The sequence below is a fragment of the Tupaia chinensis genome, unplaced genomic scaffold (assembly GCF_000334495.1).
Source record: "Tupaia chinensis unplaced genomic scaffold, TupChi_1.0 Scaffold000361_1, whole genome shotgun sequence".
Lineage (NCBI taxonomy): Eukaryota > Metazoa > Chordata > Mammalia > Scandentia > Tupaiidae > Tupaia > Tupaia belangeri.
The window spans coordinates 148,862-161,995 of record NW_006159857.1 but is presented as its reverse complement, the minus strand read 5'-3'; the positions used below and the strand labels follow the sequence as shown (position 1 = coordinate 161,995).

General features: G+C 41.7%; 1 protein-coding gene across 4 annotated transcripts in view; it reads left to right on the top strand.

Annotated features, from left to right (window-relative positions):
• HSPD1 (heat shock protein family D (Hsp60) member 1) overlaps window positions 1-13,134 on the top strand; it is a 19,380-nt gene that overhangs the window by 3,757 nt on the left and 2,489 nt on the right. The window contains exons 1-8 of one of the 4 annotated variants that reach the window (XM_006152974.3): window positions 15-136; window positions 1,039-1,214; window positions 2,455-2,707; window positions 5,581-5,663; window positions 6,999-7,094; window positions 7,518-7,611; window positions 8,412-8,580; window positions 11,585-11,684. In XM_006152974.3, the coding sequence (XP_006153036.1) occupies window positions 1,041-1,214; window positions 2,455-2,707; window positions 5,581-5,663; window positions 6,999-7,094; window positions 7,518-7,611; window positions 8,412-8,580; window positions 11,585-11,684 (969 nt within the window). In that variant the 5' untranslated portion in view covers window positions 15-136; window positions 1,039-1,040. The other 3 variants (XM_006152975.3, XM_006152977.3, XM_006152976.3) reach the window with 3 other exon arrangements.

Below are 13,134 nucleotides of genomic sequence, written 5' to 3'. Positions count from 1 at the left end.
GCCCCGGGGGGCCGCGGGCGGGGGAGCGACCGAGGGAGGGGACACGGGCTCATTGCCGTGTGCGCCTTGCACTCTGTCCCTCACTCGCCGCCGACGGGCTGCCTTGCCGTGCGCACGCCCTGCCGCCGCCCCGCAGGTACGCGGCCGCCCTTTTCTGCTTCACCCTGGTGCCTGCAACCCGGAGCGGGCTTTCTAATCCTACTCGGCCCGGCTCAAGGGCGGCAGGCGAGAACCAGGACTTCCCCCACGGCGCTGCAGGCCCCCGTCCGTGTGTCCAGGCCCCGCGGATCCAGGCGGGTCTCATCACGTGTGGCGCGGATCGCGAGGCTGGGCGCGGGAGGGAGGGCATGCCCAGGGGACGGGATCTGGGGGGTTGTAGCCGCTTGCGCCCCCGGGTGGCGCCCCCGGAGGCATCCTTAGCCTAGCAGACTGCAGGACGCCGGGGTGTGTGGTCGTATTCTCCAGTGAACCGCTTTTTGCCCCGCGGGCAGCGGGGGTAAGACCCGTGACCTTGCTGGAGGCGTACTGTAAAACACGTGGGACTGCGCGGAGTGGGCCGGGCCGCGGTTCCCAGCCCCGAGGCCTTGCGGAGACTGCTTTGATACAGTAGCCTCGGGTCGATACATGGAGATAGACTTTTTGTTGAGCGGGTTTTTTTCCCTGTGTAGGATTATTTTACTTTCGTGGTCCCCTGAATTTGTAATAGCTCCCGCAAACTTGCCTTTTCAGGGACTCATTTGGAATGGGTCTGTTCTCAAGGCCATTTTAATGGTGAAAGATTAACCCGCTTTAGGCAGCAGGGGCTGGTGGCCTTGGAGAAAGAGCTGCGTGTGCTTTGGGCTGGTGCTGTAGGTCAGGCCTCAGGGCGGCCTCTTTTTAAGTTGGCGCTAGTAGCGCTCATATTCTAAAGCGGCAGCGCATTTTGTGGTTCGGGCGTGGAGGCTGGTGGAAGTCAGCCAAGCCCACGTCTAACATTGCACAGGTGGGCATTTTTGTGCCGAGACATGTACTAATCCTTTACTCTTTTTCCTCCACTAGAAATGCTTCGGTTACCCACAGTCCTTCGCCAGATGAGGCCCGTGTCCCGGGCACTGGCTCCTCATCTCACTCGGGCTTATGCCAAAGATGTTAAATTTGGTGCCGATGCCCGAGCCTTAATGCTTCAAGGTGTAGACCTTTTAGCAGATGCTGTAGCCGTTACAATGGGGCCAAAGGTATCAGTATTGTTTTGTTGTAATTACAGTATCATTAAGGAATAACGTTTTACTGGTGCAGATAGTCCTAACTGAACGGTACTGTAGTATCCATTTTTGGGGTGTGCCCAATTTACATAAGAGTTTCAAATTTGGGGGGGGGGCTTGGACATAATTTTCTTAAATTTTAAACTGCTTTAGGCAGAGTCTTAAAAACTTTTTTTGTACAATGTATGATGTAACTCACACGTAGAATTAATCTTGCTTACATACTTGAGTTAAATTTTGGATTCTTTCCAGGTAGTTTAGTGCCAAGTATAGAAGAAAAGATTTGATTTCTCTCCTATAACACCTCAAATACATTGTTATAGGTACTAGCTTTTGTGTGTTTTGTAGTAAAATACACATAACACTTACTTTTAAGCATACTTAATGGTTCACAGACATTAAGTACATTTAGATTGTTGTACAACCATGCCATCCATCTCTGGAACTTTTTCAACTCTATATCCATGAAATGATAGACTCCCATTCCTCCTCTTCTGGTAGGTGGTAATTTTACTCAGTGTTTCCCTGCTGCATATTTAAAATTGTCATTTAATGGTGACAGGTAATATGTTGAGGAGGCCTTTGGAGGTGGAGCACAATCTGGTGATACTTGGATCCTGACTGTTCAAATGCCCAAGTTGCCTGACGAAGTATATAAACTAATTGCATTTACATGCCTGAAGTATAGGAAATACCAGCTTTGGTTCGAATCCAAGAGCTGACAATGCTGTTTGTGTTGTCAGGTTTGAAGTTTTAAGTTGAGTGAACCTGGAAGAGCACACTCTACTTGCCTTGTTTGGTCATTGTTTTAGTAAGTTAATTTTACAGTAAGGCACATTGCATTCAGAGATAATAGGCACTAACAAACCTTAGGTATAAATAAATAATGCTCTAGATTTTAATGTTTTGCCTTGTGTTTTTGTTCATTTGTAAACCGTGACAACTTTTAGTCGCTAGGATTTTCAACTTTCGGAATACCTAGAGTTAGGCTTCTGGCAAAGAAATAGGAGAGGTCATTTTATCTGTAGACGGACTGTTGATGAACTTGCCCTTGATTCATTCTCTGCAGGACTGATAAAAATGATACCTTGTGTTGAGGTTTTCCATAGTTTTGTCTTGTTGAAAAACTTGCTCATTTACAATAAGATAACTACTAAATAGTCCTTAAGATGTATGATCTTGTCATCCTTTTTTATTTTCTCCGCAATTATAGGGAAGAACGGTAATTATTGAACAAAGTTGGGGAAGTCCCAAAGTAACAAAAGATGGTGTGACTGTTGCAAAATCAATTGACTTAAAGGATAAATATAAAAATATTGGAGCTAAACTTGTTCAAGATGTTGCCAATAACACAAACGAAGAGGCGGGGGATGGTACCACCACTGCTACTGTACTGGCACGCTCTATTGCCAAGGAAGGCTTCGAGAAAATTAGTAAAGGTGCTAATCCAGTGGAAATCAGGAGAGGTAGGAATATCTCTTCCTTTTCACTTCAGTGTTCTAGACCTCTTCAGTGTTCTAGACCTCACTGTTCCATAATAAGGCATTGGTTTCTTGGACTTATAAAGAAAGTGTTATTTTAGGAAGTTGATTCTTATATTCCACCGATGGCCTGGAAGTAGTCTTTAAACAGGTTTTTTTTTTTTGGCAGATAGAGATAAAATGCCTAGCCGTGTGGTGGATATTGTGCTAGAAATTAAGAAAAATGTGATTAAAACACTCCTGTCCCCCAGAAGCAAGCAGGTTTTTTGTTTGTTTGTTTGTTTGTTTGTTTGTTTGTTTGTTTTGAGAGGTTTTTGCTATAGGGCACGTGCATTCGTCAGACAGACATAGAGAGACAGCGGCAGAAAGCGAGAAATCACCCCCCAGGAGGGATAGCCACACCTCTCAGGATCTTGGGCACGCACGCACATGCACCCAGTGTGAGTTTAAGCCACCGGGTCCAGGACTCGAACCACAGTTGACTACGTGGGAGTCCAGCGACAAAGCCATTACACTTAACTGTTGGTCCCGAAGCAAGCAGTTTATTTGAAGATAAAGAATGCACTGTGTAACTTATAAACCATAAACTTGTAGGGCTAGGAGGAGAAGGAATGTATAAAGGAAAGAAATGAAATCATCCAGGATAAAGACAAAAAGCAATATAGCTCTTTTTCCCAGCACATTTATTGACTTGTGTTTATTATTGCTTCGTTTTTGAGAGTTACATTGAAGTTTACAGATTTATTCCTTGATGTTAGCTTCATTGTAATGAAGATAAAAATTCTAGCCCTCTTGTCATTTTTTAGCTGTGGGCTCTTAGTTTTCCTAGGAATACAATGGAGTTGCTGTAGATATGTCTCTAGGGTAGGTTATTGTCCAAACTAGGACACTTGAGAGTGGAAGTAGATGCTGTTAATCTGGTAATGAGCAGGGCCAGCAGGTGGCATGTTGGTTAAGGACATTGGACTCTCATATGACCCTCTGCAGTAAGTAAGTAAAATTAAATAACTCTTTTTTAAAAATCTAATGGCCTGGCTCCATGGCACAGTGGTAATGTTCTGTTCACAAGAGGAGCTGGATCCCAAACAGAAAGCCTGCTGTGTGACTCACCAGTCCAGTCAGCCTGAAAAATGCTAGACAGTTGCCAGGATACCACAAGAGGCTGCTTCTCTCTGCCTTTCCACTGTCTCTTTCTCTCACATGTGCATGCTTGCACAAATTCTATCATAAATTGTTAGCATTTGCATCCCAGGCATACTGGTGTTACCATCACCTATCTATTTCAGTTTTTGAGGTCCAGCTGAATGCATTGCACTAAAAACAACAGTTTTCTTATGCCAGCCAGTGACATGGTGATTGAGGAAACTGGATCCTAGTGATTGACTACCTGGTTTGAGACCTGAATCTTCGCTTGAAAAATGCACTGCAGTGTGACCATTCCCCGTGGATGGAGCTTTTAATTTTATTTATTCATTCATTTATTTTAATTTGACCAGAGACAAACACACAGAAAGAGAAAGAGAAAGTGAGAAAGCAAGCTACAGGTCCAGGACTCAAACTGTGGTCAGCCATGTGGGAGTGTCTAGCACCTTAACCACCACGCCACCTGCTGGTTCCCAGAAGTAACATTTCTTAAAGGAAGTGAGCATTAGCACCACTCCCAATTGAACAAAATGAGGCTATTAAAATGGATTTAAGTGCTGGCTCTTTGGCTTGATGGTTAAGGCAGCTGGGTCACATGTGGTTGAATACACAATTAAAGTCCCAGCCTAGCTGGTTTCAGTCCTGGTGGCTTGAGGAACATGACAAGTACCTGCATGTGCGCACACTCAATGTCCAGAGGGAACAGATTATGGAGGGGCCTAGTAGCTTGAGAAACACACTGGGCACAGATACCTATGTGCCTCAGATCCCAAAAGGAACAAGAGATGAAAGAGAAGGGACTACAGCTTATTCATTTTTCATGGAGGAATACATTTTATCTGTCTCTCTGGCAAGTATACTAGCAAAAAAAAAAAAAAAAAAAAAACCACCAAATAGTTTGTCGATTCATAAATACATATTAAATTAAGTGAGGTTTTGTTTGTTTTTTCCACAAAGCACATATGAGAGATGGAAAGTGAGAAATAACCCCTAGAGGGGATGGCCATGCCTCAATCCCTTCTCCATTCATGTCAGGATTTGGGGCACACATGCACATGAACTCAGCATGTGTATTTCAAGCCACCAGGTCTTGGATTGAACCATGGAGTCAGCATGTGGAATCAAACACCTTAACCACCATGCTGTCTGCTGGCCTCTCAATTTATTTTTTTAATACATATTTTTAAAATTTTGCCAGAGGGTATGTGTTCTCATCAGAGACAGGAAGGGGAGAAAGCACACACACACATGCACCATGGGGAACGATCACACTACAGTTCTTATTCCTTCATTTCTGTTTTTAGGTTTTGGGGCATACATGTACCTGCATGGCATGATTTTCAAGCCACTGAGTCCATGTCTCCACACAGTTGGCCATGTGGAATCCAGCTTCTTTAACCATTAGGCCATGGGCTAGCACAAGTGAGGCAATTTCAAATAATTAATACCTGCAGGGACATGATAATTTTATTGCTAAGAAATATAGTTATTGGAAGTAAGAGTCTTTTTGTGTGTTGCTTAATGGAGGTGAGAAGTGTTTGATGACAAGTTGTTATTTCACTGCAGTCCAACCCCATCTGATTAGGAAAGCACTGGCACAGAAGCTGTGTATAGACTTAATATTAAGGCATTTAAACACTTGTTAGGAATCTCATCATTTCTACTTGACCATGGAAGCCATCAGAGATTAGTCATAATGTGTATTCTTTAACTAGGTGTGATGTTAGCTGTTGATGCTGTAATCGCTGAACTTAAGAAGCAGTCTAAACCTGTGACGACCCCCGAAGAAATTGCTCAGGTAAGGACTTTTTAAATTTTAAAACATTTTTGTTTTTAAGTTTTATAGTTTGTTTTTTGTTTTTGAAGGATTTATTCTGTAAGGCATATTCTCTTGACAGAGGATGAGAAATTATCCCCAGGTTGGGGATGGCCACTCTGCAATACATTCTCCCTGGTTTTGAGCACATACCCAGCATGAATTTCAAGCTGCCAGGTCTGGGACTGAAACTGTAGTTGGCTATGTGGGACTCCAGCACCCCAGCCACCATGCCACCTTTTTTTGTTTTTTGTTTTAATTTTATTTACCACCAGTGTTATTTTATTTATTTATTTATTTATTAAGTTTGACCAGAGAAACAAGAGGGAAAGTAAGAAAGCAAACTTTCAGGTCTGGGACTCAAAACAGCAGTTGGCCATGTGGTAGCCCAGCACCCTAACCACCATGCCACCTGCTGATCCCATAATATAAACTTGTAAGTAGAATATGTGGCTTGATTCCATGATCACACATCAACATCACAAATACAGTATTGACCAGGCACCAACATTAGGAGCACTTTTTTCCTTTGGAATTTATTTAGTTTTATTATTATTGTCATTTTTTTTTTTAATTTGGTATAGAGCACATGTGCTTACCAGAGAGAGAGTGAGTGAGAAAGCAAGCCTCCAAGTCTGGGATTCGAACAGTGGTCAGCCATGTGGGAGTCTAACACTTTAACCACCATGCCACCTGCTGGCCCTGGGAGCATTTTTTTCTTCTTGCTAAAATGCTAGAAAGGATTCAGTGAGCATAATTTAAATCCTAATGGGTTATCATTGTAAGCTTCAAAATGGATTTTTATATATGTGAAAATGCTCTTAACCATTGTTAAAAGTACATAATTTTTTGTTGTTTGCCAAGGAAAAGAGGTCAGCTTTTTTCCTTAACTTTAAAAAAAATATATTATCCAATTTTATTTATTCATTTACTTTTTTTTTTTTTTTAATTTGACCAGTGACACGCACGCACACTCGCACACAGCACACGAAAGCCATCAGGTCTGGGACGCAAACCGGTTGGCCATGTAGAAGTGTCCAGCACCTTCATCACCAGGTCACCTGCTGTTTCCCTTTCTTCACTATTTAAAAGAAGAATTTTATGTTTATCTCATGTTCTTCAAAATAATGCCAAATAATTAATTGCCAAGGAATTGAACAAAGAACCCATATTTTATTAAAGTGATTAGATCATAAAGTCCCTCTCTTATGTCTGGAATTATCAGTGTGGATGGAAGTTACTCTCTGAAAGGGAAGTACTTGATTGAAAACACAACTTGATGTTTTGCATTTTGAAAAGTTAACTTGATTATTTCAGGTTGCTACAATTTCTGCAAATGGAGACAAAGAAATTGGTAACATTATTTCTGATGCCATGAAAAAGGTCGGAAGAAAGGGTGTCATCACAGTAAAGGCAAGTGTTTGTACCGTTAGCCTGAAGGGCTGTCTGATAATCCAAACTGAGTTTCCTAATAGAAAAATTGTACTTATACATTCCAAATAGAATGTTAATATTTTATTTCTTTATGAGTATTCTCAGTACTTGTAATACAGTGCTTAATGTGTTTTGTGTGAATTAGCCCTTAGTTCCAGAAAGGATTCCATTCTCACTTAGTGATTCTGTAATCTATCTGTAAACATGTGTGTGTGTGTGTGTGTATATGTATGCATGCATGCATATGCATTTATTTATTTGCTTTTTTGCTTATGTAGAGTTGGGTGCTCTGGGGTATTTGCATCCTCTTACCTGAATTTCTTATGGACAATAGGGTTTATTTTTATTAACCTATTGTATAATTTCTGTTGCAATCTAAATAGTTAATTCTTTCGCTCTTAGGATGGAAAAACACTGAATGATGAATTAGAAATTATTGAAGGCATGAAGTTTGATCGAGGCTACATTTCTCCATACTTTATTAATACATCAAAAGGTAAAAGCAAATCCGTAACTGAAAATTTAAAACTATACAGACCAGCTGGTGTGTGATTAAGGCAGCTGGATCTCACATGGACAGCTATATAGTTGGAGTTCCAGACCCGGTGGCTTAAAAGTCACTCTGGGCACGTGTGTGCATACATGCTGTGTACCAAAAAATAAATAAATACTAGTATGCATCAAACTATACATATTAGTTGGTATCATAACTCTAAAAAGTATATTTGTGGGACCAGCAGATGGCATAATGGTTACATCACATGGCCAACCACAGTTTGAGTCCCAGACCCAGTGGCTTCAAACTCAGACAAGGCGCATGTGTGTGGCCAAAATCCTGAGAGGAGAATGGAGAAGGAATTATAATGTGTCTCTCTCCTCTGGGGTTATTTCTCACTTTCTCTCACTCATCTCTCTCCAGTGAACGCATGCACCCTATAGCAAAAAATCTCACTTTACATTTGTATGACCTGGTAGTTGAAGGAGCAGATCTTACATGTCTGCCTTCATGTTTCAAGTTCTGGACCAATATATATATGAGAGGAAAAAACATTAACTCTCGTCACTTACTTAGCTCCACTTGTTATTATTATTATTTTAAATTTGACCCGAGGATACAGAGAGAGAAAGGGAAAGGAAGCCACCAGGTCCAGGACTTCAACCATAGTCGGCCATGTGGGAATTCAGCACCTCTATCCACCATGCCACCTGCTGGCCCTGTTTAGCTTTTCATTTAAATAAATTGTCATATTCTCAGTATTGTTCAAGTTCGATTTAAAATGTTAAATATTTTTGCAGGTCAGAAATGTGAATTCCAAGATGCCTATGTTCTGTTGAGTGAAAAAAAAATTTCTAGTGTCCAGTCCATTGTACCTGCTCTTGAAATTGCCAATGCTCACCGTAAACCCTTGGTCATAATTGCTGAAGATGTTGATGGAGAAGCTCTAAGTACACTTGTTTTGAATAGGTAAATAGGCGGTTGTATCTGAGGGTTTCCATTTCTAGGTGAAAGTCATTTATACTACAATTTGAAATTTCCACTATGTGCCTCCTTATTTGATGATCTACTTGTGTTTGTATCTAAACTTACAGTGTATATATAATACTGGTATACTTGGTGTATCCTTATGGCTCTTTTTTCCCGCTAAGGAAACCCCTCCTTATTTTGCGCAGCTTTCGAGTAAGATAAGCTAAAATAGTCTGAAATAGAGAAATTTACACTCAACCTAAAATGGAGATGTGTTTACTTAAATATTATAAATGTGCGCTTTGATCTATACTTTAAGCTTCAACTTTATAACTGGTAATGTTAGTTCATTCCATAAGCAGACTCTTGGCATTATTAACATGTATAGCATTTTTAATAAAATTAAGGACTATCACAAGTGAATCTCAATTACAGTGGCACAAATATAATAGGTTATGTTTGGAGATTACATACCTTGACCTGACCCAACAGGTCTATGAGTTTGCTTGTCTTAGGATGTTTTTCTCACCTTGGCTTTTGTTTGAGGGAAGTTAGGAAAAGTGACATATCCACAAAGAAGTTTGAAGATTGAGATTTGAGACCAGCAGTTAGCATAATGGCTATGTCGCTGGACTCCCATGTAGCCGACCGCAGTTCAAGTCCTGGACCCGGTGGCTTAAAACTCAGGCTGGGCGTGTGTGCATGCGTGCCCAAGATCCCGAGAGGAGAATGGAGAAGGGATTGCGGAGTGGCCATCCCCCCTGGGGGGTGATTTCTTGCTTTCTGTCTCTGTCTCTCTCTTTCTGGCGACCGGACATGCCCTAGAGCGAAAACCTCCCCCCAAAAAAAGATTGTGAGATTTGAAGCAGAAACAGACACAACAATAGGCTGTTTTATCAAGCCATTTTACTGTTAGCTGTAAAGTCAGATGTCCAGTATACTTGGCAGATCATAGTTTATCCCTATAATTGTAATTTGGTCCAATAAAAAAGGCTAGCAGTTTGAAATTTGAATATTTCTTCTGTTTTGTAAGCCACCTTAAAATGAAAGCAGCTTAAAATGAAGCAACATAATCATTAAGCCATCTGCTGATTGGATTTTTTAAAGAAGGATTTTATTTAACTTTGCTTCTTTATTTATTTAAATTTAACCAGAGAGTGACAGAGTGAGAAAGCAGGAAAGTGAGAAAGTAAGCCGCCAGGTCTGGGGACCAAAACTATGGTCAGCCATGTGTGGAGTCCAGCATCCCTAACCACCATGCCACCTCCCGGCCCATGTATTTTTTTTTTAATGTGTTTGCCATAGGGCACGTGCACTTGCCTGAGAGAGATGCGATAGAAGGAAAGTGAGAAATCATCCCTACTCCCCCCGCAGTGGGGATTGCCACACTACAATCCCGTCTCTATTCTCTCAGGATTTTGGTCATGCATGTACATGTGCCCAACGTGATGTTCAAGCCACCTGGTCTGATATTCAAACTGTGGTCAGCTATGTGGGAGTCTAGTGCCTTAAACACCTGCTGGCCCCAATTGTATATTTTAAGTATTCATTTATCTGATAAAATTTCAGGCAAGTTTAATACTGCTGTTAGCTTTATATTATAACATTTTATAATGGAGCTGAATTCACCATTTGAAAGTTCAAATTAAGCTGAGGTTTAATAGCTATGAAATAGGGGACCAGCAGTTGGTGTAATGGCTGTGTTGTTGGACTCCCATGTAGTCAACCACAGCTTGAGTTCCAGACCCAGTAGCTTAAACTCACGCCAGGCGTGTGTGTGTGTGTGTGCGTGTGTGCGCGCGCGCGCCCAAGATCCCAAGAGGAGAATGGAGGAGAAAGGATTACACCGTGGCCATCCTCCTGAGGGGTGGGCCGAGGGGGAGAAGGGGATTTCTCGCTTATTGTCTGTCTGGTGAGCACACGTGCCTTATAGCAAAAACCTCTCCAAAAAGTAATAACTATGAAATTGAACTCATGGATTAGATGTAAGGTGACCCTCATTTATTAATTACTATTTTCTCATCATTCATAAAATTACTACCACTGTATCCTTTAACTTATCCAGGGGGGCCAGAAGGTGGCGTCGAGGTTAAGGGCGCTGAGCTCCCACATAGCCAACTGGTTTGAGTCCCTGACCCTGCAGCTTGCTTTTTTACTTTCTCTCTTTCTCTTTCACTCTGTGAAACTAAAATAAATAAAGTTAAATAAAATAATTCTTAAAAAATAAAATAGAGTGCCAGCAGGTAACATGGAAATTAATGTGCCCAGATCCTACATGGCCAACTGCGCAGTTTGAGTCCCAAACCTGGTAACTTGAAAGTTAGTGCAACTGTGTGTGTGCCCAAGATTGCCACAAGATAGTGGAGAAGGGATTGCAGCATGGTATCCTCCCCTGAGGGTGATTTCTCACTTTTCCTTCTTGGTAGGTACATATGCCCTATAGCAAAAACAAAAAAAGTAACTTACCAAGATGAGAGTTTTTCCACTCCCGGGTTTAGCTGTTTAGTTGGAAAGTAGGACCAGGGATTTTTCAAAGAAGGTACTCAGGGGGAACCAGCAGTTAGCGTAATGACTATGTTGCTGGATTCCCACGTAGTCGACCGCGGTTCACGTACCGGACCCGGTGGCTTAAAACTCACGTCGGGCGCGTGTGCGTGCGTGCCCAAGATCCCTGGAGGAGAAGGGATTGCGGCGTGACCATCCCCCCTGGGGGGTGATTTCTCGCTTTCTGTCTCTATGTCTCTCTCTGTCTGTCTGGCGAGCGCATGCGCCCTATAGTGAAAATCTCTCCAAAAAAAAAAAAAGAAGGTACTCAGGTATGGGCAAGTATGGGTGAATAGAAAATAAGCCTTGTCTCATGTATTTTCCATCTTGAACAAAAGTTGATAGAAGGCAAAAGAAAAAGGGTACGAGGTTCTAAGTAGTCTTCATAATACCAGGAGTTACAGAGAAAATTGGACTGGCATTTTTATTCAGCTTAAATTTTATCACCTATTTTTAACAGGCTAAAAGTTGGTCTTCAGGTCGTAGCAGTAAAAGCTCCAGGTTTTGGTGACAATAGAAAGAACCAGCTAAAAGACATGGCTATTGCTACAGGTGGTGCGGTGAGTATAAAAATAAATGCTATAGTGTTGCTTTGCTGACTGTAATTTGTACTAATTTCCATGTTTAGAATTTATCAGTAGAATTTTTTTTTTCCTCTTAATTGGATACAATTGTCTATTTCTACTCACTATTTGGGAGGTGAGAGGTTAGTTTTAAGATCCCTTTTATCCATAATCCTGCAGATAAACTCTAAGTACAGTTCAAGTCCTGGACCTGGTGGCTTGCTTTCTCACCCCCCGCCCCAATCTGGTCAAGTTAAATAATGATGAAGATGAGGATGAATTAAATAAATAATTCCTTTTTAAAATGATTATTTTGGGGGTACCAGCAGGTGGCGTGGTGGTTAAGGCACTGGACACTCCCACATGACTGAACACAGTTCAAGTCCTGGACCTGGCGGCTTGCTTGTACTTGCGTGCGTGCGTGCCCTCCCCCCCCCTTTCTCTCATCAAATTGAAATGAATGAATGAATGAATGAATAAAACCAAATAAAAGAATTCTTTTTGAAAAAAGAATTATTTGGGACCAGGAGTTGGCGTAATGGCTATGTCACTGGACTCTCATGTAGTCGACAGCAGTTTGAGTCGCAGGCTTGGTGGCTTAAATTCACATCAGGCATGTGTGCGTGCATCCTGAGAGGAGAGTGGAGGGAAAGGGATTATGGCATTACCGTCCCCCGTGGGGGTGATTTCTCACTTTCTGTCTCTGTCTTCCTGGTGAGTGCACATACCCTATACCGAAAGCCTCTCAAAAATAAATAGAAAAATAATAATTAATTAATTTAGAGGCAAGCAGAGGTGGCATGGTGGTTGAGGGTGCTGGACTGCCACATGGCTGACAGTGGTTCTGAGTCCTGGACCTGGCAGCTTGCTTTCTTTCTCACTTTCTCTCTCGCTCGCTTGCTTGCTCACTCTATACCTTTCTGGTCAAATTATAAGTAAATAAGTAAAGTTTTTTTAAAAAAGAATTATTAATTTATTTTATTTGAAATTTGACTAGATAGGGACAGAGTAAGAGTGGGGGTGGGAGGTGAGAAAGCAAGCCACCAGCTGCAGGGCTAAAACCTTAGTCAGCTGTGTGGGAATCCAGCATCCTTCAACACACCATCTGCCAAGCCCTGGACTAAATTTATTTTCTACTTTGTAAAACAGAAGAGTATAGTTAAAATTATGTAGGTCTCACTGAAAACTTGAAACCTATATGTTCTGGTGCAAATTCTCCAATAAGTGTGCCCTTTGGTGTTTTCTTCCTTTTAAAAAAAAAAATGTTTATTATTTTAATTTGGTGTAGGGCAGGTACACTCACCAGAGAGGGAAAGTGAGAGAGCAAGCCACCAGGTTCAGGGACTTGAACTGTGGCCAGCAATATGGGAGGCCAGCACCTCAATCAAACCAACACACCAAATGCTGGCCCTGGTGTTTTCTTTTTCTTTTTTTCTTTCTTTCTTTC